The sequence below is a fragment of the Oryctolagus cuniculus genome, chromosome X, assembly GCF_051225735.1.
Source record: "Oryctolagus cuniculus isolate XC-2025 breed Fujian yellow rabbit chromosome X, ASM5122573v1, whole genome shotgun sequence".
Taxonomy (NCBI): Eukaryota; Metazoa; Chordata; class Mammalia; order Lagomorpha; family Leporidae; genus Oryctolagus; species Oryctolagus cuniculus.
This window is the reverse complement of record NC_142888.1, coordinates 80,077,329-80,104,346: the sequence shown is the minus strand read 5'-3', so window position 1 is coordinate 80,104,346 and position 27,018 is coordinate 80,077,329. Positions and strand designations below refer to the sequence as shown.

General features: G+C 41.4%; 1 protein-coding gene across 9 annotated transcripts in view; it reads right to left on the bottom strand.

Moving 5' to 3' along the window:
- AMOT (angiomotin) overlaps positions 1 to 22,956 on the bottom strand; it is a 70,926-nt gene extending 47,970 nt beyond the window's left edge. For 2 of the 9 annotated variants that reach the window (XM_008272897.5, XM_089324105.1), the window contains exons 1-4: positions 21,990 to 22,453; positions 13,852 to 13,916; positions 4,226 to 4,374; positions 909 to 1,842 (exon numbers count right to left, since the gene is read on the bottom strand). In XM_008272897.5, the coding sequence (XP_008271119.1) occupies positions 909 to 1,780 (872 nt within the window). In that variant the 5' untranslated portion in view covers positions 1,781 to 1,842; positions 4,226 to 4,374; positions 13,852 to 13,916; positions 21,990 to 22,453. Of the gene's footprint in view, positions 1 to 908; positions 1,843 to 4,225; positions 7,707 to 13,851; positions 13,917 to 14,760; positions 14,814 to 21,907; positions 22,777 to 22,900 lie in introns of those variants that run through there. The other 7 variants (XM_051827265.3, XM_070066642.2, XM_089324104.1 and 4 more) reach the window with 7 other exon arrangements.
- Positions 22,957 to 27,018: the final 4,062 nt, after the last annotated feature.

The following is a 27,018-nucleotide window of genomic DNA, read 5'->3' as shown; positions in this document are numbered from 1 at the left end:
ACTGTTGGCCAGTTTAAACCTTTTTCAATCGCATATACTGAAATACATCTCATCAGTGACATGGTCCAAATACTAACAATAGGAGCAATGAACGGAACCATGGAATCATCAAGTCTGGTGAGTAGAGCAATGGGGCCATGGGCCTCTGAATAATTAATAAGTATAATTCAGAAGAACTGGATTTATGAAGAAAACAGAAGTCATGGTGATATTTTTCCTCCAGCATTTTAGCATCTGTAATAAGTTTCTCATAGATGTTCAAAAACACAACAGGCAATAATAAAACTCCAAAGAAGAAAGATGAAGCAGTCCAGACTTCATGAACTGCAAGGAAGTACAAGGCAAGTAACCTGAGTGTGTACAGATATATTTCTCTCCATTGTAATATCTGGATGTTTGTTTAATGCCCAAAAGAATCATAGTAATTCTACAGAAAATTATAACATATAAGCAACAGACAGATTTGTTCATAAAAATGAAGGTTTTTTGGAGGAGAATATATGGAAATGATGGGAAATTTCACTCATTCAAGTCCAAGATAATTTGCTTCTGCTTCTGAAGGAAGGTCTTAACTCATAAGAAGAACAACACTAACCCTTCCTTTAATGTCCCAGGAGACAGGACAGCAAGTAGCTGTTGAAGTCATGATTTGTGCTCCTGTTCATCTATGGGGTTGTTGAGGCTATGCACAACCCATAAAGTCAAGGAAATGTTAACATGGGGCGTATTACGGCTGCAGAGGGTTGAAATTCAGATTGGTAGGCAATTTGTGAAGCCAGGGGAGAGCCATGCATTGTAGAGTCTGTTATACCAAACACTGCCCATACTTTCCCTTAAGATTCCCAACACACAGCAGAAGCAGTTGGTTGGGGTGATGTCAGGAAATGACAGAAAGGGAACTCTCTTACCTGGCTGCTCCATACTCAGGGGGATGCTGATACCTCATCAGTTGCCCCTCTGTTCTCCCTGGCTGGTTCAGGCGATGCTCACTATAGAAGTGCCCTGGCTCTTGGGCCTTACACACTACAGACTGGGATGGCATGCCCTTGAAGGGATACTCTGGTGGGGGGCCTCGGTGTTCCATGCCCTTCAGGCTATGTTGGTTGGGAGGTGGCCCTTGGGCCTTGTAGAATTCACTGGAACTTGTGGGATTCTTGTAGAGGTCATTGGGTTGTGGTGGGGAGAGGGGAGCACTGGTAACAGGTGGATGGGCCTTAACTCCGCTGGTGGCCAATGACATCTGCATTAGTCTTTCACTTAAGGAGCGGACATGGCCTTGCTTAAGGTCTCTGAGTCCTTCATCCTGGTGCATTTTCCCAGGATTGAGCCGCTGAACTGATGGACGCCCCTCAGTCCTCATCTTCTGGTTGGTGACTCCTGTGACATAGAAGGCAGCTCCAACACTGGCATGCTGTTGTCCCCGAAAGTATTGGGACTGGACCTTGGCTTCTTCATAAGTTGGGAGTTCTTCATTATTCTGCATTCGTGGAGACAGCTGTTTCTCCATGATAATGTTTTCTGACTGGATTTCCTGCCCCTGGGGTTCCTGTCGAGCAGCGTGAGCCACAAGCTGTTGATGGTGCTCCTGGGGACTCAACACATCATTCTGAGGACCTGGGTTCCCAGGACCACTGGAGAAAGGAGGGCCATTCCCTGTAGCCTGCTGATGTATGGCAAGCAGATTGCGATTCTCACTAGGATTGCCATAGCGAAGCTGCTCTTGTAGCAGACGCTGCAATACCGTGGTGCCTCCACTTGGCTGTTCTTCAGAATTTCTCATCTCTATTGCTGGTGGTGCCTTGTGAAGAGAGAGAGAAATTGGGCACCTGGGCTGCCCTTGACCTGGGAAGGGGAAACAGGAAGCTTAACACTCAATTGATGGATAAATCAGTCCTTTAAAAGGGAAGAAAATGGGCTTTTAGGGTTGAGGATTCCACTATAGAAATGAAATGCAGAAATGAATCTAGAATTAACAGATTAATTATTGGGAGTTCCAGTATATAGCATTGACCTGATGTGGAACACAGAGGCGTAAGAGCTTTGTACCTACTCTTTCATTTTTAGCAGGAATTACATATTCTATCTAAGTTTCTGATGGTTAGGGAAACCTTCAAGGGTCAAGTTGGGTGATCAGAGTAAGCAATTTTCCAAGGTTCTTATACACAGGGTTTACCTTTGTGTATTCTATTTAAATTTAAAACTGTTATGGCTGTGGAGGTGAGGGCAGGACAGCAGAATTTGTAAAGCAGTGCTACATGTGACAGGAACTATAAAATGCTAAATGAAAACTAAAATGGGGTGGCCATTTAGCCTAGTGGTTAAGATACCCATATTGCACATCAGAGTTTCTAAGCTTGATATCTGTCTCCAGCTCCTGACTACAGCTTCCTGCTGATGTGGACAATGGGAGGCAGTGGTGATGGCTCAAGTTGTTGGGTTCCTGCCTCCCAGGTCAGGGACCTAGAATGAGTTCAGTTTCTGTCTTTGGCCTGGCCCAGCCCTGACTGTTGCAGACATTTGAGGAGTGAACCAGCAGGTGGGCACTTGGCTCTGTCTCTCTGCCTCTCAAAAAGAATTTAATAGTTTAAAAAAAAATGAAGAAAGCTTGCCTTACACCAGGTAGAACTGACCCCTCCTTAATGCAAATATTTTTCTATGCACTCCGAAACATTTTTAAGAACTTTTTCGTAATGTCCATTTTGACTCCTTAATAAGAAAAGGACTGGGGGCAATTATTACTGGCAAAGTTTCTCTTTTAGCCATTCAGGAATAGTCAGAGTTTTTCATGTTATTGGATAAGAGGAGCTTAAAAGTAAAATGCCTCTTTCATTTGAAGTGCGTCTTTGATAACATTAGGAAATTGAAAAATGAGAATGACATTCTGAAAAGTATGAATACCATATCCACTCACCACCAGTACCACCAATTCTAAGGAAATCACATGGATTATGGATTGAGTAAAGTAGGTAACAGTAGTAAGGCAACTTAAGATTTGAATTCTAATCATACTATTGGTTTATGGAATAACCTAAATAACTGATTCCTCTTTTCTTAACTTCTATCTTCCTATATGAAAAACAAGTAGGCAAACTATCTCTCTCTCTCTCTCTCTCTCTCTCTCTCTCTCTCTGCATACTAGATAATGCAAACTTATTAAAGGTTCAAATTGTTAAATCAACGACAGGAGTCACTGTGCACTTGCTCCCCATGTAGGACCTCTGTCCTTAATGTGTTGTACTATGAGAATTAACAGTAAAACTAGTCTTCAAACAGTACTTTATACTTTGTGTTTCTGTGTGAGTGCAAACTGTTGAAATCTTAGTATAGAGTTGATCTTCTGTATATAAAGATAATTAAAAATGAATCTTAATGAAGAATGGGATGAGAGAGGGAGTAGAAGGTGGGATGGTTTGGAGGTGGGAGGGTAGGTATGGGAGAAGAACTGTTATAATCTAAAAGTTGTAGTTATAAAATTTATATTTATTAAATAAAAGCTTTCTATAAAAGTCTTTGGAATCTGTCATGTTACACACTGAAATTAAATGCTAACATTCGATTATGAAATTTTCACTAAGGATCTTAAGTAATTGGTGGACATGCTGTCACATGCAGAGTCACCATAAAGGTCAACCTAACCACTCTCAAGTTTCTAGATGAGTATTTTGGAATACTGGCTCCTAGGCCCCTATTTCTAAGATACTAAACAGCCTCAAATCTCTCCAGAATCATGAATCCCTTTGCTTTAACCATGCAAGGAATGACCAAGAACATGCGTCTGGCAGATGGAGAAAGGTCATCTTTTTAACTTCTTATTGATTACTGTTACTTGTTTCCAGTTGTTTGAGAAATTTCTCCCCATGGTTAACTCTCCAAAGATCCTTTTTAAATATCATTCATCATATTCTTTTGGGAAGTGTATACACCAACCACCAAAGGGCTGAGAAACCTACCCTCTAGTTCCCATTCCCTCCCTTACAGTGACCCTCTAGAACCCCTGTATTTAGACTGTCAAAATGGGATTTTCTGATAGGCTGACAGCACTAACATAACATCTAAAGATCTTTGGGTGCCTGAAACTACTTTATCACTTTCAAACCCCTCCTGTCTGGCAGGGGAATGCAGACACTTAGCCGCCCAAGACCCCAGCAAGAATACACCACCCCCTCCCAAGCCACATCCACCCCACCCAGCACATACACACACAAACACAATTGGTGGTCCATACCTATTTCTGCTTTCTTTTAGGCGTAAAGCCTTGATCAGGATAGGGAATTCTTTCTTATGAGCAGCTCCAGAAACCGCAACAGCAGATTCCCTCTGCCCTAACACTCAGGATCAGGGTAAGCGCCGCCAAGAGTTCGACCACTGGTCTCTCTGAAATGTTCAGGAGGGGGAGGGAGGGAGAAATAAAAACGTCGTTTCTATTTTGCCACCAATGGCCAGTAGTTAAACAAACCAGCGTTTCCAAGAGAATAACTCCTCCTCCCTTGATGCTTGGCTTTTAAGTAAGTGGCAGAGTCGATCTCCACAAAGGCGGGAAAGGAGCCACACTGTTCAGCAGCTGTGTTCATTCAGGAGACCATGCAGGTCCCCAGATGACGGAAATGCTCAGGTCTGAGCCTGGAAAGGATTGTTCTGCTCTAACCTCAAAGCCCCATAGAACCATTGATGTCATTCCCATTTCAAATAGTGGATGATGACAAAAGCCATTACCACCGTCAGCTTTAGGGAGGCAGCCTTTAAATTGCTGTCAGTAGCCAGACAGATTATTGAGGCTCCCAGCCCCACATACCAGAAGGGAAGGTAGTCATCATACAGCATGTTTTGAGTCAAAAGAAGAACATTCGGAGAGGCTCTCAATTTGACTCTCTCAGTCTTGGATGAGAAGAAGAAAAACAAAACTTTCAGTCAAGTGATTATATTGCATGCTGATTACTTCAGAAATTTTCCATTCTCATGATAGACATAATGAGGACTTACAAACACACAAAGAGTCCCTGCCCTCATGGAGCTTACAATCTGACCATCTTATTGATGGCCCAGTCATCCTTGCTGCAGTCAGAAAGCTGACTGCCCTTAACTCAGAGCAGCAACCCTTCTCTGAGCAGCACATACCAAAACTGGCTTGCTCAAATTCTCTCTGTGTCCTTGTTTCAGCAAAAGGAAACTATTAGACTCACATTATAAATGCCAGATGCAAACACCCAAAAGATGTGGATTTGAGATGTCCTCATTTTTCAACTTCTTCTATGACCCTCTGGAAAGCCATGCAAGTCCAACCAAAAGTGTTATAAAACTCAATAGTTTGTGTTAGGTGAGAGGCACATGAATCAGATTCCTTTCTTGTGTCCCAGCCTCGCCATGACTTATTCAAATCACTTAAACAAAAAATATTAATCTGCACCAGAGAATCCTTCTGAGGAGCAAGGCAATGCAAAGGAAGCACACATGTATCTCTATTTTGGGATCATGTCCAAAACATTCAAGTTAAAAAAAAAAAACCACAAAACCACACAGTGATTAATTTAACATTATTTCCTTGCAATGTTGCCAAAAACAAAGTGAACAGATATAGAGTGAACAAACACGGAAATTTGTCTTTCCATCTTGTTTGGGCCCAAGGTATAATCTCCATTCAAAGCACAATCATCTCCAATCTGCAATGTAATTATTTAAGGGTGTCTCCCCTAATTTCAAAGCAGAGGAACAACTTTTAATTGGAATCAAAGTAAGACTGTTAACAGAGCTATGGTAAATATCCACCATGCTTCTATTGTCCAACAGAACAAAACATTTGTCTTTTTCTTAACTGAAACACCAGAAAACAGCCCAAGGCTTTTAAACTTGAGCCCCTGGAGAGAAATCACTATGTAATTCTTTTCCAGAACAATCTAGATTCTTCATGTCAACTGTGACTGGTTTTCTCCTGACACCTAGCTCTTCCTTGAGGAAACTGCTTGTGCAAAGTCTTTGCCTCTTCCCTTAACTTTGTTCTTTCTCCCTCATATCCACTTCAAAACCCAAATCACTTGTTGTCCATGGGACACAGACTGTTCCCCCATCCCCATCCTCATCATTTTCATTTGCTGTTTAAAAGAGGAAAAGAAACCAACTTAAGAAAAAAGATTTGCTGAGTCCTCTCCAGTTTACTGATGTTTTTCTTAAAAAAAACCTTCTATTCATGTACATGTGAATAGTCACATAAGGAGGAAAATACTACTCCATTTATTAGAAAAATGAAAGGCAAAGATTTCTTATCTCATGCTCAAGAACTAAAATAGTATGAACTCTATAACCTTTAGTTTGCCCACAGCTTTAATCATGTCACTGCAAGAGGTCTGACATCATCTTGAATCAATAAAATAATCTTGTTTCTCCTAAACATACAGACTGTCCCTGAGGATATCTGATGGGAGAAGAAAGGATATCCCTGGTTCTGTCTTTTAAAAATGCAATCTAAGTCTACATAGTCAGCTCTGGAAAAAACAACTCTGCAGCAAGGCCAAGCTAAATTCTTATTCATTTATAGTCATTGACTATCCCAGTACACCTGGGAGGTTAAGCCAAGACACTTAGTGAGAACCCTGATGTTTCCCAAGCCAAGTCCCAGAGAATCAACATTACAAGATTTCCAGGATAGACCATATTCTCACCCTTCAATAGATTTTGCAATATCCCTATAAGATCTTGTCTTCGTTCCTTCCTCTAATGCCTCCTCCCATTCTGCCCCCTCCCCTCGCTCCACCAACCCTGATGAAGAATCTAAGGCTAGAAAATTTTTCTCTGTTAAATCTTGATTTACTTCTTTCGTGCAATTTTATTCCCAGCTGAATGGAAATGAGCCAGTTTGAAGTTTTCTCTGTAATTATATCCATGTGTTTGTGCATCTCAAACACACACACACACACACCTTACAATCTTTCACAGAAAGCAAGAGGTCACAGTCAATCCTCATGTTCTGCAGGTCAATCCATACTGTAGCTAGAAGTGTCCCAGAGAACACCTTTCCCAACAGTATTGCAACTCAGGCCACTAATTAACTTTGTGGGTAAGAAACTATGGTCCTTATACAGGTTATCTCTAAACTTGCAGTGGGTTGAGCAATCTAAGAATCATGGTTAAGAGCCTAGGCCTAGGGTGATACTGCCCAAGTACAAATTCAGGACTTATGACTACTAACTGGCCTCAAATATGTCTCTTCATGTCCCCAAGTCTCAAGTTCATCATCTGCAGAATAGGGATGTTGGTGCTTAATAGGGTTGTTATAAAGATGAAGGGAAATAATCCATGTAAAGTAATAACCATAGAGCCTGACACATAGGAAGGGCTCAATAAAGTTAGCTATGGCAATAATTATTGTTTCAAAGTAGCATTTTTCTAGAAGGTTGCAGCCATTTTATGAAGTAAGGTTGTTTTCTTAAAACAACTTTCTTTGTGGGGCTGGCATTCTTTTTTTTAAAGATTTATTTTTATTTATTTGAAAGTCAGTTACACAGAAAGAGGAGAGGCAGAGAGAGAGAGAGAGAGAGAGAGAGAGAGAAAGAGAGGTCTTCCATCCGATGGTTCACTTCCCAGATGGCCGCAACTGCCGGAGCTGTGCCAATCCGAAGCCAGGAGCCAGGAGCTTCTTCCGGGTCTCCCACTCGGGTGCAGGGGCCCAAGGACTTGGCCGATCTTCTACTGCTTTCCCCGGCCATAGCAGAGAGCTGGACAGGAAGAGGAGCAGCCGGGACTAGAACTGGCACCCAAATGGGATGCCGGCGCTTCATGCCAGAGCGTTAAGCCGCTGCGAATGGGCTGGCATTCTTGACTTCAGCAACGCTCAGCCCTCGCTATTGCGAAAATTTGGAGACTGAACCAGTGGATGGAAGATCTCTGTCTCTTTCAAATAAAATGAAAATTTAAATTTTCAAAATTAAAGAAAAAAACTTTATTTGCAACTCAGTATTCTGTGTAAGGATCCTCTGGATCATTCAAAAGTCAGAAGTAGAAAGACTCTTGGGAAACTATTCAGAGGTCCAATGCACCCTTTCCATAAAGGAAGATGCCAGGGCCTCAAAAGGGTAGAGCTGAGATCAGAACACAGATTTTATATTTTATATTATTAGCTTGCACATGGAAGATGCTTAATAAGTGTTAAACTGAATTGACTGGTTTTAAGACACTGAAAATTTGTCTCAATGCTACAAGTAATTTTCCAGTTACATTGGAAATAAAATGTTAAGGGCAGAAAAGAAAAATCCAAAGAGGTAACAGGAAAATGTTTAGCTAGATGTATGGCAAAAGGATCTTGCAAAATCTTTATTTAGGCCAAGATGTGCAAGTCATTCAGAGAGTTAACACAAACTTCCACTCATCAATATTTTCAGGCCCTTGTTCTTGATCTTGTCAGCATCATGTCTGCTTGGCATTTGTTCTTACTTAACTCCAGCATTAGCTTAAGAAAAGGCTTAAGTAAAAAGGAACTAGGCCCAACTCTTTGCTCCTATTGCTACATCTGTCTAGATTAAGTTGGAAAATTATTTTAAGCACCACAGCAAGGCCCTGCCATTTCTTTTTAAGATTTATTTATTTATTTGAAAGTCAGAGTTACACAGAGAGAGGAAAAGCAGAGAGACAGAGAGGAGAGAGAGAGAGAGAGAGAGAGAGAGAAAGAGATCTTCCATCCGATGGTTCACTTCCCAATTGGCCGCAACGGCCTGAGCTGTGCCAATCCGAAGCCAGGAGCCAGGAACTTCTTCCAGGTCTCCCACGCGGGTGCAGGAGCCCAAGGACTTGGCCGATCTACTACTTTCTCAGGGCATAGCAGAGAGCTGAATCGGAAGAGGAGCAGCCGGGTCTCAAACCCATATGGGATGCCGGCGCTTCAGGCCAGGGCGTTAACCCGCTGTACCACAGCATCGGCCCCAGCCCTGCCATTTCTGTATCATACTGAACAAGAGTATGAGAGACCATTTCTAAGATGATAACTCAAAAGGCTTGGTCAATTTTGGTCCCAGTTTTACTTGACTCTGCTCTGAAGCAATTAGCTTCAACAAATAAATAGGTGGCAAAGGGATCCACCCTGGAGTGAACATCAGCAGTGAAATACTGTGGTAGCAAGAAGAACCTTGTTGCCAGCTTCCTCTGCCACAGCACACACATTCATTTCAAAGGAGGACTTGATCAATAATGTCACATCCCACTTCTCATTGCCTCAGAAAAGTGTAAAGGATCCATGAAATAAGATTGAGCAGAAAATGAGGAAAGTTTAAAAACACACCTAGAAGCTGCCCACTTAACCCATCCTGTACCTCCAATGACATATCACCCATTTTTATTTATATTTTATTTTGTAAATAATATAACAGTATGAAGATATTTATAATAAATTTAAAAATAACTTATAATCCTAGAATACCAGAATAAAATATTTCTTTTAGTTTTCCCTATTTGTTTTGTATTTTTACAAAGCAATGAAATACTAATGCACATATGATTATAGATGCTACATTTTTCTATCACAAGCACTTTCTCCATGTGGTAGCAAGACTTCATTAACAAACATTGTAATGGCTATGTAATAGTTATTAAATGAGTGTATCAAGATTCATTTATCCATTCTCCAATTATTAAGACATTTAAATGGTTTACAATTTTGTACTAGTCTAAATAATGTTACAAAAACATCTTTGTGATTTAACCGTCTTTTAAAAATACTTTGGATTGCTTCCTAATGACAGAATCCCAGAAGTGAAGTTAATGGGTCAAGGAGCCTGAATGTTTTTAGACAACCCAATAAAAAAAAAAACAAAACTAGCAACACACCAAAGCCCCATGAAATCTCTCCCTCACTGGATGAAAAGTTCTCCTGCTTCCATTTCTCTACCAGGGCAGAGAAGGGCTCTGGGAAGGAAAGAAGCCAAGAGAAGCAGTGTAGTATCCCAGTGCCTTGCGAAATGACAGAGTGGAATGCAGGCGCCCCTGTGAATCCAGCTTGCATGCACTTGCCCCAAATTGCCACCCAGCCAAGAAGCTAATTAGTAAAAGCATCAGGTGGGTGAGAACAGGTTCATGGCCTGTAATGGCTTATATCAACTTTCATTTTTGCCCTTGGAAAGATCTGACAGTCAGCTTGAAGACATTCAGTTCTAGTGATCTGATCTGTTTCATTACGAAGACTGAACATGTTCATTTTCAGATCTTAAAGATTTTGCTGTATAGAATGAAGCTTCTATACATCACCAAGAAGCTTGTATGTATACCTCTTTCTTCAGCCTCAGGTTAGCTGGCACATTTAAGGTTAGCCCTGTTTAATATTATATGACTAGGCACCACCTGCCTTAAATGGTCATTTGAAGACCTGACCATGAAAGTCATCCACTCCTAAGGTAGTGGTGATTCTTGGCCAGAGATGTCCCATCTTGGCAAGAGCAGACATGGCAAACATAAGGGTACTTCAAAAAGTTCATAGAAAAAAATTACAAGTTTATTTTGGTGCAAAATTTTTTGAAATCTATGCATAGTTTTTCCATAATGCTCATTCGCCATGAACTTTTAAAAATGTTTTAATTCATTCAGTTTTTATTTCTTTGAAAGGCAGACAGTGACAGGCAGACAGATATACACAAAGAGATCTTCCATCTGCCAGTTCACTCCCCAAATGCCTGCAACAGCCGAGGCTGGGCCAGGCCAAAGCCAGAAGCCAAATGGAGAGGAGATCCAGGAATCTAAGGCATTCCCATATGGGATGTGGAAGTCCTAATCAGCATGCTAACCATGTCTACTCACCCATGAACTTTTTATAATGTCTACTCCTCCATGAACTTTTTGAAGACACCTAATAAGCACGGATTTCAAAAAATTTTGTACCAAAATAAACTGATCTTTTAATTCCATTTTTACAAGAATTTTTTGAAGACCCCATGTATTTCCTTCCATGGCTTCTTTGCCAGAACCCCTGGAAAAGGCAGTTTTGCTTTTCACCTTCTCTGTGAAGGCTTTTCTGGAATTATTATCCATCTCTCTTCTGCCCCCAGTTCTTCTTCTTACTATGAAAAATTAATTCTCTCTTCTCTGTGATCCTACTGAACTTTCCATACATCTCAATGACATAACTGATCACAGCATATTTCCTACATTTATTGAGTACTTACTGTAGCCAGATACTGTATTGGGCAGGCCCTGAGGTGAAAAAATAAAATAAAATAAAATGGAACCCAGTCCTCCAAGAACTCCCAGTGAAGCAGGGGAATCACAATTCACTGGAAAAACAAAGATAGGAGAAGATATCTCTGATAACACAGAGATCTATACAAAAGATTAGGCTCTCTGAAAAAATTTCCCAGAGGAAAAACAAATCTATGTGTTGAGATGATAGCAAAGAATTTTGTGACCACCTTGATGTCAAAGATAGATTGAGGAGTAGATATTTGGCCTAATGGTTGGCATACCTGTTAGGATGCCTGTGTCCCCTGTCAAGGTGCCAGGAATTAATTCCCAGCTCTGGCTCCTGACTCCAACTTTCTGCCAATGCAGACCCTGGAAGGCAGCAGTGATGGTTCAAGTGACTGGGTTCCTGCCACTTATATGGGAAACCTGGATTGAGTTTCCAGCTCTTGGCTCTGGATCAGAATAGCCCTGATCATGGTGGGCTTTTGGGGGAGTGAGCCAGCAGATGGGAGTTAGCTCATTCATTCTCTCTCTCTCTCTCTTTCTCTTTCCTGTCTCTGCCATTTGAATACATTAATAGTTTTTTTTAAAAGCTATACCTTTTGGAGTCATTAGCATACTGATGACAGGTCTTAAGAATTGGATGGTTTAGGCTGGTGCCGCAGCTCACTAGGCTAATCCTCTGTCTGAGGCACCGGCACTCCAGGTTCTAGTCCCGGTTGGGGCACCGGTTCTGTCCCGATTGCTCCTCTTCCAGTCTAGCTCTCTGCTGTGGCCTAGGAGGGCAGTGGAGGATGGCCCAAGTCCTTGGGCCCTGCACCCACATGGGAGACCAGGAGGAAGCACCTGGCTCCTGGCTTTGGGCCGGCGCAGCGCACCTGCCATAGCAGCCATGGGGGGGGGGGTGAACCAATGGAAGGAAGACCTTTCTCTCTGTCTCTCTCTCTGTCTAACTCTGCCTGTCAAAAAAAAATTGGATGGTCTAGACAGAGAGCAGAACCAAGAATGAAAGTAAGTACAGAACTCCACGAAAAAAGTGATCAATCAAGGATCAGACACTTTGCAAATGTGGGAGTGAGAAAAAAAATATTTCTCCCCACACACTTTCAATCTAGACCTTAGAATATATTGCACCAGGGATGGAAGTCTGCAATACTGAGAGAAAAAAACTTAATGCTTGATTTTTAAGCCTCTAAATGCCCAGGCAGAAGGTATTGCAATGGATTGAGCCCAATATGAAAACAGAAGTTGCTAGGCTGTGAGATCTTGGAAGACATGGGAAGGGTTTGTGATTTTGCAGTGCACATGAAAGCATTTTAAAAACTGTGGTAGATGGGGGCCAACATTGTGGTGTAGCGGTTTAAGCTGCCACCTGCAATTCTGGCACCCCATATGGGCACCATTTCGAGTTCTAGCTGCTCCACTTCTAATCCAGGTCCCTGCTAATGTGCCTGGGAAAGCAGCAGAAGATGGATCAAGTACTTGGGCCCCTGAAATCCACATAAGAGACCTGAATGAAGCTCCTGGCTCCTGGCTTCAGCCTGGCCGAGTCTTGACCATGGCAGCCATTTGAGGAGTTAACCAGATCTCTCTCTTGCTGCCTTGCTCTCACTCAGTTGCTCACTCTTTCTCCCTTCCTCCCTCCCTCTTTTCTTTCCTCCCTACCTGTATCTTTGCCTTTCAAATAAAATAACTAAATCTTAAAAACAGTTTGTGGTGGGGGTCAGCCTTGTGGTGCAGTGTGTTAAGCTGCTACACACAGCGCCAGCATCCCATACAGATGCTCGCTGCCAATGTGCCTAGCAGAGTTGCAGAGGAAAGTCCAGGTCTTTGGGCCCTTGCACCCATGTGGAAGATCCAGAAGAGGCTCTTGGCTCCTGCCTTCCGACTGACCCAGTTTCAACTATTGTGGCCATTTGGGGAGTGAACCAGTAGATGATAGACTTATCTCTGTCTCTCCCTCTTTCTTGCTGTAAACTCTGCCTTTAAAATAAATAAAATAAATATTTTTTAAAAATTTCGTGGTGGAAAATATGTTGAAAGATAACAGGGGCCAGTGCTGTGGCACAGCAGGTAAAGCTGCCACCTGCAGTGCCAGTATCCCATATGGTCACTGGTTTGAGACCCGGCTGCTCCACTTCCAATCCAGCTCTCTGCTATGGCGTGGGAAAGCAGTAGAAGATGGCTCAAGTCCTTGGGCTCCTGTACCCATGTGGGAGACCTGGAAGAAGCTCCTGGCTTCGGATTGGCACAGGTCTGCACATTGTAGCCATTTGGGGAGTGAACCAGTGGATGGAAAACCTCTCTCTTTCTCTCTCTCTCTCTCTCTTTCTCTCTCTCTCTCTCTCTCTGCCTCTGTCTCTTTGTAATCCTGCCTTTCAAATAAATATTTTTAAAAAGATAACATTTTGGTACAAAAAAATTTTTTTTGAAATCCATGCCACAGGACATTTAAAGTTTATGGAAATATGTACCACAAAAAAACTAGATGGATTTCAAAATTTTTTGCACTAAAATAATTTGTACATGAACTTGAAATGGTCTTATATGTATCCCAACACCTAAAACACTAAATAACACATAAATGTGCTTAATAATTGCATCTTGTTGAATAAAAACTCCCTAAGACTTTGCTGAAACAACAGCAGGAAATGAAAAAGAATGAAAGACATGGACTAATAATAATAATAATAATATTACCTTTAGATTCTCAGTCTTCTAAGGGGTCAAAAGTTCTTTCACTTCTGTTTTCCTTCTCAGCTACTCTGTGTAGAAAGAAAGGCAGTTGTGATTAATTCCATTTTATGGCTGGAAAAGCTCAAGTCCAGAACAGATAGTTAATGAAAACCAATTTGACCAGAGTTTCATATTGTTCACTGGTACAGCCAGAATCAGAACTCAGGTCTTGTAACTTCTTGCCTGTGCTCAGTTATAACACCAAACTTTCTACAGAACTGCCTGTCCAGTTTTTAAGAGGCCAGTTCTCAAGAGAAACTCATGAGGAAAGCAAACACCCTGGGAACCTCAACAAATCTTTTGAGCAAGAGTACCCTGAACCTAGAAGAAAATACCTAAGCCATTGCCCCATGCTCACATTGGAACACATGGTTAAAGGTAATTTCAGGTGGGGCTTTGCTAACATAACTGGGAGTTCCCTGTTTTGCTGTACCCCTTTGGAAGGCAGCCCCATCTGCCTTCATTCTGGTTTTTGTGTCTGAATAGGGCTCAGGTGCTGACTGCAGGTGTGGCATCCAGCAGGTGCATGGACAGGAGCCAGTATTTCATATCTTCATACCGAAGGGCCTGAGTCACTCTCCCAAGGCAGAAAGCAGCCCCTCCTCCTGCTGCTGACTTGCAAGCACAGGGAAGCTGTCTTGACGGAGCTGCCATTGCAACACTGAATCTAGATCTTGCCTTCCCAAGAAGGACTAGGGTGAGATCAATTAAACTAGAGATCACAAAATGCAGCTAACTTTCCCACTAGCAGAAACTAGTGTGATAATGACAAGGGACATAGCAACAAGGAGAATATATGTACAGAATGATCGCCTGCTACAAGCTATAGTGCAAAGGAGTTCCACAGCAGGTCTGTATTATCTGTTTACTTACAGAACATTTACTGCACTGCAAATGGCCTTGAAAATTCAGAAGCAAGAACTTATCTAAAAAGTTGGAGAACAGCAGAAAGAACCTGTTAGGTATCCTGTACTCATGTTCTCACCACAGCTCTCTTTTCAAAGGGACAATTGCTTAGCCTGGTCACCCAAAGCACCTGGTCAGAAAACTCATCACATTCCCCTGCCTAATGGAAGCCTAACTGGCAACCTCAGGCAGGCAGAATGTTCTTGGGGGTAAAGGAGGTCATCAATATTGTCTTAGCTCCAAAAATTGTTTGCTTTTAAAAACAATTTTCTTCCTTCAATCTCTCTCTCTCTCTCTCTTTCACACACACACACACACACACACACACACGGGAGGTTAAGGAGGAAGGAGGGAAGGAGGAAGAGAGAGAGGGAGGGAGAGATATGAGAAAGTAGTTGTAGAAGGAAATAAAATCAAATATAACCTTAATAAAATGATTTATGATTCATTGTATTTCTCCAATTCATTTGGAAAATTCAAATTAATATGCTTTGATTTAGAAAGTAAAACTGAATACTAAACTAAGATGTGATCACTCTATATAAACAAAATGACACAAAAATATGTACTGAAAATCTAATGTAATAAAGAGGAAATTAGATTTCTTCAAAATAGGCAATCTAAATAATTTCCCCATCTGTGATTTTTATCTTAGTTTGCTATCACATGGAAAGAATGTCACTAATTCAATGCAAATCCGTGCCCCTTGAAAACACCAAAATGAGTAAGAGATGCACTAATTAGCTTCCTAATGAGGAAGGTTTTAATTGAACTATTCTATAACAACCTTCATCAAAGTTTCCAGGGCAACTTCATAAAAGGATGTCAAACCTGGCCCATATTTTTTTATCCCCTTAAAAATGATTCTCAATGCACAGAAACACAGAAAGCTGATTTCTCTTCAATGCTGTTAACACTCAGGCCACTACATTTTCTGATGTCAGCAATCCCCTTCCCACAAATATTCCAAGTATGCACCACCGTCATTCTCCTTTCAATTATGTGGTTTCTCTGCTCCTTTACTGATTGAGTCCAGGCCTCTGGGATAATGAGAAGCATGTGCAGGGAAAATATGCTCTTAAAAAACACATACATCAGTTTCATCTGCATTATAAAGGGGGGGGCAGATCATTTGTTCATATCAAAAGGATCAAAATGTGAAGTTTGCTGTGGGATATAGAGGGGAAAAAACAAGATCAGCATCTTTGCTTAAAGTTGGGGGTAGGCAGTTATTGTGATCTGACGTAACACCAATGAGAGTAAGGAGACTCCCCTCCCCAAATCCACCCTTTCTAGCTTGGCCACATTTATATTTAATGTTACCTTAATGTTGCTTTGGGGGGTATTTAAGTTCTGACATACACATGGAAATGAGCCACGAATTGTACAGCAAGCATAAATATTCCATCATTAATAAAAAACAGCTGTGCAAAAAACACTACAATGGCCGGGTTTCAGTTACTGGCTATCATCAGTATGTGTCACACACAAATATTACTCAAAACTTTCTTGCTCAACACATACACACATACACACACACACACACAGAAATTTTCTTTACTCTTTTTAATATTTTGGAGGAGCTTTGACAAACTCACTGATTTCTACGGCACATTCCAACTCTTGTCTATTTATGAAACTATTTTTCTTGACCCTGGCAGATGATAGAATTCTCTTATTTGCACCTCAATTTACTACATAATATGAAAATTTTTTCAACAAGCTGAAGGGGCCAACAATACAAATGTTGGGTCAATCTTAATTATAGTCAATAAGGCAATGGGGCACCAAAGGGCACTGTATGTTATAAGAGAGCAAAGCTCATTAAAAGTGAACACCTGCTCAGGACCCTATAATAAGCCTTCTTTGCCATCATGCAAACACCTTTCATCCAATGACCTCAAAGCATGTGCCCAATATGAAGCATGCCTAAACACCTCTGTGAAGTATTAATATCCTTGCTTCCCAGAAGGGTAACTGAAGCTTAGAGGAGCTAATTCATTTACCCTTGGTCACATGGCAAGTCCGAAAGGAGTTGGGCAGAGAAAGCCAGATCCCGGCTTCAAGTCACACTGTTTAATGACATTTCATGGAGTTGGGGCAAGAGTGAAAGTGACTTTAAAAAAGTGAAGGCAAGCCTATAGAGTTAAAAAAAAAAAAAAAGTAGGCTTTTCCAAGAATTGTCTTTAGAAATATTAGCAAAGAAATCCATCAGCATTTTCCCTGTGAATACATATGCAGGATCTTTAGAAGCTTTTAAATGCATACTATAAAAAACTATGCATAGCTTTCAAATCTTTTTGCACCAATATTAACTTCTCTTTTAATTCAACTATTCCGCAAACTTTCTGAAGGACCAAAAAAAAAAAAAGTTTCTGTACTTCACTTGGTACTTTCTACATTCTAAAATTCCACAATTTGCTTTTCTATTCTAGTTACAGAAATTTAGTCTAATTGGTGATGAGCAACTGGTTTCCATGAAAGGATCCCTCAAAAATTGGAGATCGTATGTGTACTACACCTTGACTACTAAAAGAAATTTAAAGGACCACAGAACTGAATGGTGAAGGTCCCACAGGAAGGCCACTCTATGTAGGCTATTCCACTATACTTATATGGCTATTATTGTCTGAAATCCTAAATTTCTTTGCTATATTTTATTTGAATTCAAATATATTATTTTCAAAGCTATAAAAGAAGCACAGCTGTGCCACCACAAGGTCTCCTTTCTCATTCTGGAAATTTTATAGTCTACACAAATTTGTATTCTCTTGATAGAATAGCACACCTCAATGACTTAAGAATTACTGTTAATGATTTAAACGAAGTAAACAATGGGCTCTAGGATTTTTTTTTTCCTTAAAAAAAAAAAAAAAAGAATGGGAGGAGGAATAACAGGTCAAAGGAGTAGAATTAATGTCCTTGCTAGGTAGATATATGAACAATCCCTAAATCACAGAAAATGTTTAGGGATTATTTATTAAATCTGTTAGTCTCTCCTGGCATTCAAGGAACAAAACCTATGGGATTCTTCATGGTACTCAGTCAGGTTCTGACTTCATTCCTGTACAGTGGTTTACAAAGCGAAGTCTTAGCTGAACTCTTATTTAAAAGTAACTCTGTATATTCTTATGGCCTTAACTATGTAAAATTCATGTTAGTATGGGAACAAAGAGCTGGAAAGGAACTAGAAATAATGAAAGCAGGTGATCTGTTAGGGTAATGAGATTCTTGATGATGTTTTGAACAGGGTCTTAGAATTTAAATTGTATGTTCTTAAAAATATAAAGCATATTACATTTATGTGGATATCTCTTTACAGGCTCTTTTTAAAAACACAATAATTACATAATTGTATTTCTAACAAGTACTCATTATACTAGCAATCATTCACACTCATATCAGAAATTGAATCCTAGAAAAAGAACCATGTAAAATCTCTGTCCTTAATGTGTTGTACTATGAGAATTAACGGTAAAATTAGTACTCAAACAGTACTTTATACTTTGTATGTCTGTGTGGGTGCAATCTGTTGAAATCTTTACTTAGTATGTACTAAGTTGACCTTCTGTACATAATTAAAAAAAGAATCTTAATAAAAGAGAAAAAGAACCATAAACTTATGAGAACTGTTTCTCAATCACCTTGTCCAACCCTCACAATTTACAGTAGGAGAAACTTGCTAAGGGAGCCAAACTGAGTTAGAATCAGGCCCAGAGTCCAGGTCCCTCTCAAACAGGCTCTGCATAAGCTTATTACAGATTGTTAGAAAAAATGGCATCAATTTCTATTATTTACTAGAAACAATTTTCTGGATCCTTGGGTTAGTCAACTACAATTATAATAAATAAACTATTTTACCTATATAGGGTAGATAGTCCCATCCTTTGATATATTCATAATCGATTAAGTTCAATTTATTTCCAGGAAGCAATACTAGCTCCATTCTATAAGCAATTTGTACCAGGGCTAATGTATCCATCATTATTAAAAACCAGAATGATTTAGACAATTAAGTTCATCCTATGTTACAAAGAGATTTCAAAGACCAAAAAATGGCCTCTCCTAAATCAAACAATAATCATTCAAGCAAATTCTAATGTATTCCTTTAGGCAGTAAATATGTTTCTGAAAAGGTCCAGTTATAGTGAATTTTTATATATCAAGTCATAGTTTAAAGGTACTAACTAGGAAAGCTAATTCTTTCAAATAAACATGTTATGGATTCTTTTATAAGGCAAGTGGCTTTCTATTTTCTTTCTTTTTTTTTTATTTAGATATTGTGTATCTGTTGTGTGTGGAAGAGGTAACTTCCCTCCTTTCTCTGGGTTAAAAAGGGTCAGAAGCCCGCCAAGCAGGAGAGTGATGCAGTATGGCCAGGCTGTTTAATGTCCCCCTAGTTCCTGGGACCAAATTCTAACCTTTGACTTGGGGATGAGACCCTGGATTTCCGACCAAAGTCCAAACACAAAAAAGTAAGACCAAAGACAACACATCATAGTAAAACACCAACAAAAATTCCTGGGGACAGGAAATCAATGGATCACAATTCTAAACAAATTGGTTTAGTCCCCAGCTAATTAACTTGTCAAGCAGTTCTCTAAACTTACTGAATCCATGGGAGACAGAGGTGATGTAATAGGAGATTTGGAAACATTTACCCATTTACCATCCCAAAAGGCCTGGCCTGGACCACACACACCTCTCTCCACCCCTTTCAGTGGGTTTAAGCTGTGTTTAATGGGTGCAAAGGACAATTTCTACCAGACAGTCCTAAAGAATAGACTGTTCTCATGCATTCCAAATGCTCAGTCTCCATGGAGGAGGCTACCTGGTCACAAGCATTTCCCAAGAGGGAATATATCCTCTACTCTTCTTCATTGATAACAATCCCCCCCATCCCACCCCTCCCTAACCCTCCCCCAAACAAAACAAAACAAAACAACTTTGAATCATCCTGAGAACTTCAGGGAATTTTTCTGGGGTAAAGGAAAAGAAACGTTAAGAGGGGAGCAGGAGGGTGTGAGAAACTCCTCTTGTCTCCAAATGGGGGGAAAATGCCTTAAAAAGCTGGATCAAAGAGAAAAAGGGGGATGGGGGAAAGAGGGGCTGCTTAATTACAAAGACACCCTTTTAAAGAAGGCACAGGCCCTGGGAGAGGGCTCTCAGGAGAGGCCCAGAAGCAGATGTACCCACTTAGAATTCTGGCACTCAATGGGATCTCAAAGTCATAGCATCCATCCCTCTGCCTTCTGATTAGAAGGTTCTTAAAGCATCCTAGAGAGAATCTGATTCATTCTTTACAAAACTTCAGAGAAAGCAACTCCACAGAATTCCCTAGTTATTCATTAGTCAAATAAACTATACTTCATAAACCAGAAATGAGATTTTAATTTCCAAACTCAACACAGTATTGAATATGAATTTTGACTGTTTGCTTTCTAAAAATCTCTTTCAATAGGTAAACAGATCTACAACTCTCACGTAAAAGTTACTCTACACAGAAATGTGGTCAGAGATTGACTTCACATCTAGATTGTGAAGTTAGAAAAATGCACTTTCAATTTTACAGAGCTACAAACTTTTCCGAAGAACAAAGAACTCCAAATGAATTATGATGTAGTGCCAGAATGTCTGTAAATGATACCGGATAAACCCATACAGAATAGCTGGAACTTGAGGTATCCTCTGTAAATAGATGCAACTACTCTACAACCACCTGGCTATTAAAATGTCCTAGGCAGTTACAAAATGTAGTTTGGTTAAGTAAGCTTTCCCTCCCAGCTGATCTGAAACCTGATAGTCTTTAAAATCATCTCCATGTAACGTTCCTGCTCCACCTTCCTGCTTTCTTTTCTTCCATTAAAACCAACCAAAGAATTTATTTTAAAATGTAAGTAATTTGTTCCCAAACAAGTCACAGGTTGGGGATATCTGAATGCCCCGATTCTCATAAACTTGACACCCTTGTCCAATTGAAGATAGGTGAAAGATGGGTGAAAATTTATCCCACATCCAAAATGGCATTTCAAACTATTCTTAGCTACTAAATGAGGGTGCTGAAAGGTCTAACTGAGAAGGCTTCACAAAGGCTGGCCTGAGAAAGAACTTTTTACAAAGCCTAGCTCAAGGAGACTTAAATACACTTAGCCCTTCATCATTGAAGATTATGGTGACTAATTATCTTCCTCTCTGAATGGGAGAGGAAGGTTATATTCATAAGTTTCTAACTGCCCCTTAACGTCCACTCTTCATGTTGAAGGAAGGAGGATAACAGAACTAAATACCCCAAGTTGTCAGAAAATTCTAAAACAAACACAAAATTTGGAAATGCCATTTCTCACCAACTTCTCTTTCCTCTCATTAATTTGTATTTAGTTCCTTGTGTAAATTATTATATATGATTATTAGTGGTGAGAATTTACCAGGGACAGCTCAGTCTATAAAATTTCTCATTTCCCTCCCACTTTTTCTGCTCATTATTTTCTTGCATTCATGAAGCCCATCTTACTGTTGAAGCGCCAAATTACAGTGGTCCAGATGTGAACCCTCAAAGTACCTGCCCAATCGTGCAACATTGCTTTCTAATATATTTGAATTTTCAATAGCACTTAGAAGCAACCACCACCTCCACCACATACACACACAAACACACACAGAGAGAGAGAGAGCAGAGAGAGAGAGAGAGAGAGAGAGAGAGAGAGAAAGCAGCGTTGTACTGCAGATTACTTCTAGACTTTAAAACTTCAAGAAATCACGCCCTCGGGCTCAGGGAGTGTAAGCACCCACCCTAACCCTAAACACTTGAAAGAGGCCCAGCCAGTTATCAGAGGTAAGAGCAGACATTCATGCTGGGCTGAAGGTAGAGCTCAGCTTCTTTGGGTCTTTAGTTTCTTAGGTGATTAATTACCCTAGAGACCTACAAGAACCCCAGGAGTCAATTAAGTACCACCAAGTCCTGGTACCCACTAGCATCTCCTAGCCAAAGTAGGACGGGAAACGAGCGCAGTAGTCTTTAATCAATTTAACTCGCTGCATATCCCAGAAAACTCTCGGCCAGATGTAAAGAAAGTGGAACACATGGGCATTGCCACACGCAGCTAAATCGACTCACTCATGCCGAGGGCACGACCAAGTTCATGCCACCATGGATTCCTGACCCAGCTCCCCGCAAAAAGTAACCACGCGTCTCCTACCCCTGAAGGCAACGAAGACAAGGTGACGACTCTCTGCTGGCTCAAGTGGCTTCAGTCCCGGGCCAACGGCCAGGGATGGGCAGGGGGGAAGCCCCAAGTCCCGGCTGCTCCCCTCCTCGTTGCTCCGTCCGGGCTCTCCTTGGTGGCAGTGGACAGGCAGGATACCGGGCCGGAGGGTGGAGCAGCTGATGGTGGGAGGCGAGATAGACTGGAGGTGGTGGTAGTGGGGGAGAGACGGTGAGAACTAAGAGGAGACGAAAGAGAGAGGAGATGAAGAAGTAATTCAGGGGGTCTACCCGTTTAGGCAGCCAGAAAGCTCCTCGGAAGGAAGGGGCGTGACTGCGATGAAGGCAGCTCCTGGGCAAAGGATGGGAGGTAGGGGAGGGGGAGGAATGGGTGGCTTTTCTTCTTGCGGTGAGCGGCTAGGACCGCCCAGGAGCGGGGGGTGGGCCACGGAGTGGGGCGGAGTAGAGGGCGGGGAAAGAAGGGTGGGAGCCGGCCTGGACCACGGGAGGGGGGCCGGGCGCGGAAGACAGGCGGGGCAGGGGGCGGGGAAGTTTCAAACAATTGAACTCTGGGTCCCTGAGCTTGCGGGGGAGGGGGAGTAACGGAGGACCCTAGCTCTTGCCCTCCCACTTGCCGGGAGTGCCTCGGTTATGGCAGCTTGGACAGCCTACGCAGGCACTGGCTGGGAGGAAGGAGAGGGTTTTGTCAAGACGGCCAATAATACTCTCAGGGCATAGCGCAGCCGAGTCGTGTGGGAGACCCAGTGCAGTTCCCGGCCACACTGCAGGAGGAAAAAGAAACAAATAATAGAAATGCTGAAAAGCTACTACCACCAAAGCCTGGCTAAAATAAGGCACGAGGAAGCAGCGTTCCTTCCTTTCCCTTCCCCTCTTGCTTCCTATTACCAGCAGGCCTCCACCCAGGTCACTGCTTTGCGAGACACCCTCTTTTCTTCCTCTGCTCCCCCACCTACCCCACCCCCGCGCCCCTCCCCTCGGTCAACTTCGGAGGCGGCAGGGGGCGTGGGCGGGGCCCTGCAGAGGCACCGCCCCTAGGGTGGGCTGGGAGCGACGGGCTGGGCGGGCGGAGCGAACCCTGAAGCAAGTTCCAACCCACCGCTATTTTGCGGTTACCCGTTGGCTAGTCCTAGCTTAGGGTTCGTTTTCGATTGGTCCCTTAAGACGCCAGTCCCATCCTTTTGTCCCACCCGTCCTCAAAATTCGTGAAAACGAAACAAGAGGCTATTGTCTAGCTCTGTTCTCTCGCAGCTGCTGCTGGGAAGCGAAAGATGAGAAACTTGATTTCTGTCTGGTAAAAGTGCGACGATGTGTCTGCGGACTCCCTGTACACCTTTATGTTTATGGCACTCTCCAGGCCGCTAGAAGTAGATAACTTTTCTGCCTCCTTACTTCATTAAACCAGGAGGAGAGAAAAGTGCGTGCAGTGTCAATGTGGTGTTCCCATTACCTGGCTGCGAAAAATCAATATTGCTGAAGATCATGGGGGTTTGAAAATATCATCCTGGGACACGAAAATTACCATTTTACATCAGGGGAAAAGAAAGCACAGAGAAACAGTGAAGGGGTAGCCGAATAACAGGAAATTTGGAACCATAGCAAGAATTTATCTGGGACTCTGATGCTTAGTAGCTAGTTTGCGACTTTTAAGTGGCTTAACTTCTCAGCCTTCATTTTCCTGTAAATAAAAGCTATTAAGACATGCCCTGTTAACCTAAAGGGACTGGTGTGAAAATGCAATGAAATGTGTGTGAAAACGCTAAACCACAAAGCAAAGCACTCCACACATGTATGTGTTTATCCTTGTGAATCACACATGGTGGAAAGTCTCACATGTGTTTGGAAATCAAACGTTCTTCTCATCTGTTTAAGCATTTACATCCATGGTTGTGTAGGCTTTGTGGCTTTATTTTAAAACGTCAACTCTTCTCCTACAGCTTTGGGGGTGGATATGATGAAGCTGGTTCCCTGCAGTTAGAATAATAAATTACCCCTTTTCTAACCAGGGTGGGTGAGATTTCTTTTTTAAACAGTTCTGCGGTTGTGCCACAATTCTATTGTGGTGCTGATACTGAAAGAGGAAATCATGCTGTGTATTTCTGAAGTGAACTTGAGAAAACAAATATGAGGGAACATTTACCATGGAAACCACCATTCTCTGCAGATTCATATTTCCTAGAAAACATTTCAAGGAGGAAGCAAATCTAAATGTAAAGGTCTTGACAATACTCTGAGTTATTATAAGGAACTCATGGCAATGAAAGGGTGGCATCCAATTCAAGCCTGCCTAATGGGAGCTGTTCTAGGGGCCATGGATCAAGGAATGCAAGAGAAATTGTGCTTAAAGGAAACATTACCTCTTAGTGAACAGAATCTCCGAATATACTCAGGGTATAGGAAAAGTGGTAGGTGGGAGGCGTGCTGCAGAGTGTACCATGTGCTCTGCTAGGAGCTGCTGAAAGATTCAGGAGCAGCTACTTAGGCAAAATGGATTCTTGGTCTGATTCCATTTATGTGAGAGGTGAGGTTCTCCAAGTGAGATTTCATGGTGAGGGTGAGTTTTTTGAGTGTTACAAAGACATGGGGACACCTTGTTTGTTAGGCAAGATTGTTCCAGCCTTATTATTTAAAGGAGGGGACAGGAGAGTTAGATAAGGTGGGACTGTGCTGGAGAAGTACTACTGATCACATTTACAACAGGATGCTTATTAAAAATCAACCATGCAGTTAATATGGAAGAAGTAAAATATGCACAAGATCAAATGAAAACAGTACTGAGACAGCACAGTGAAAATTTCCTCTCTACCATTCATTCCCATAATCTCTTTTTCTTTATGATTATGTGTAATCTTTGAAATATATTCATTGCATGTTTAAGCATAAGTTCAGGTACACATACACAAGGATATTTCAAAGCATTCATGGGAAATGGAACTAAAACATGAGTTTTTTGGTGCAAAAATTATTGAAATCCATGTAGTTTTTTAATAACATGCACTTTCTATGTTTCCATTTTTTGAAGACCTATAATACATACACACACACTTTCTTTCCCTTACAAGTGGCATCACCAATCACAGCATACCTTGCATTTCTTTACTCAATGATAACTCTTTTTTAAACAAAAAATTTTCTTGATTTACTTATTTGAAAGACAGAGATCTCCCATCCAATGGATGACTCCTCAAATGTCAGAAACAGACAGGGTTCTACCAGGATGAAATCGGGAACCAGGAACTCAATCTAGGTCTCTGGTATGCCTGGCAGGGCCCAAGTACTTGCTGCCTCCCTGGGTGTACATCAATAGAAAACTGGAATTGAGAGAAGAGCTGGGACTGAAACCCAAGCACTCCAGTATGGGATACGGACATCTCAAGTGGCTTTTTTTTTTTTTAATTTAAGATTGCTTTATTTTGTTTGAAAGCCAGAGAGAGAGAGAGAGGAGAGAAAGAGAGAGAGAGAGAGAGAAATTCCATCCACTGGTTCACACTCTAAATGGCTGCAACGGCCAGTGCTGTGCCAGGTTAAGCCAGAAACCAGGATCTTCATCTAGATCTCCCACATAGCTTCAAGGGTCCAAGGACTTGAGCCATCTTTTGCTGTTTTCCCAGGTGCATTATCGAGAGCTGTACTGGAAGTGAAGCAATCGGAGCCCATATGAGATGCTGGCGCTGCAGGTGGTGGTTTTAACACACTGTACCATGGTGTGGCCCTGTTAACTCAATTCTAACACCTCCTTTTGAAAAGCCACCTTGGGTCTTCTCCAAATTTGAATTTCGATGGGGAAGAGTAAGCGGAACTCTGAACTTAGTGGTGAATTGGGCAGTTTGTGTCACTTCTTAGCCTGTGGCAAAGTTCTTGGTCCTTCTGCTTCCCCCAGGTTTTCCAAGCATCTTAGGTGTTATTTGTCTCCTGCCATGCAAGACTTCCTGTATGTTTTTGTACCCTAAAAACCTTTCAGTTTGTTTAAACTGAGTTTGAATTTAAAGCTCTGCACTGCCTACTCTACTTAAAAGGGGGAGGAGGGAGGGGAGAAGCCAACATCAACAAACATTGATTGAGCTGCTATTAGGGACAGGACTGAAAAGACAAAGAAGTATGAGACTTGGCTCCTGCCTTCAAGGATATATACATAAAAAGACAGCTAACAAGCATATGCTAAGTACTAAATGAATGGTATTGACAGTGAAAGCTGTGAAAGTTAAGAGCAAGGAGTAAAAACTAGTTTCAGAGAGTAAGTTTATACAGCAAACTGCCACACACATTTAACTAATCCCCACAGCATCCCTGTGTCTTCATACCATGACTATAAAATATGGAAAGCCCTCTGGGGGATACCAGGAGAATTAACCACTAGCTGTAAAACACCTGTGTAAAGGCAGTGGTTGCCTAAGTACTGCACATTACAAATCTGCATATAGCAATGCAAGGGGAAGAAAGGAAGGTCATTTTAAGCTCAGAACTGATAATTCTCCATCCCAAACTACCTGTCCTGTTTAATCAGAGCTTTTTTCGTTAGGAACAAAAACTACTTTAAAGCACAATAAAAATCAATGTGTGTGCTTTAAAAAATAAAGTACATTAAAACAAATCAGATGTCTGATGTGAAAATATTAGGAGAAATGAAATAAACCAGACACAAAAAGACAAATGCATGATTCCACTTAGGAGAGGGACCTAGCATAGGCAAATTCATGGAGACAGAAAGTAGGGTAGTGGTTATCAAGGGGTGGAGGAAAGATGGAAAGTGAGGAGTGTTTAACCAGTACAGATTTTCAATTTGGGAAGATAAACTTGTGGAGATGGACAATGGTAACAGTTGTACAATATTTTGCATGTATTTAAAGTTACTGAATTGGTCACTGAAAATCATTAGAATGGTAAATTTTGTTATGCATGTTTGACCACAATGAAAGAAAAAGTTAATGAGGCTTAGGCTTAATGTCAGGAGCCAGCGATGGGACTGCCAGGAAGAAGAAGCCAGGACTTACATGAAGGGAGTGACC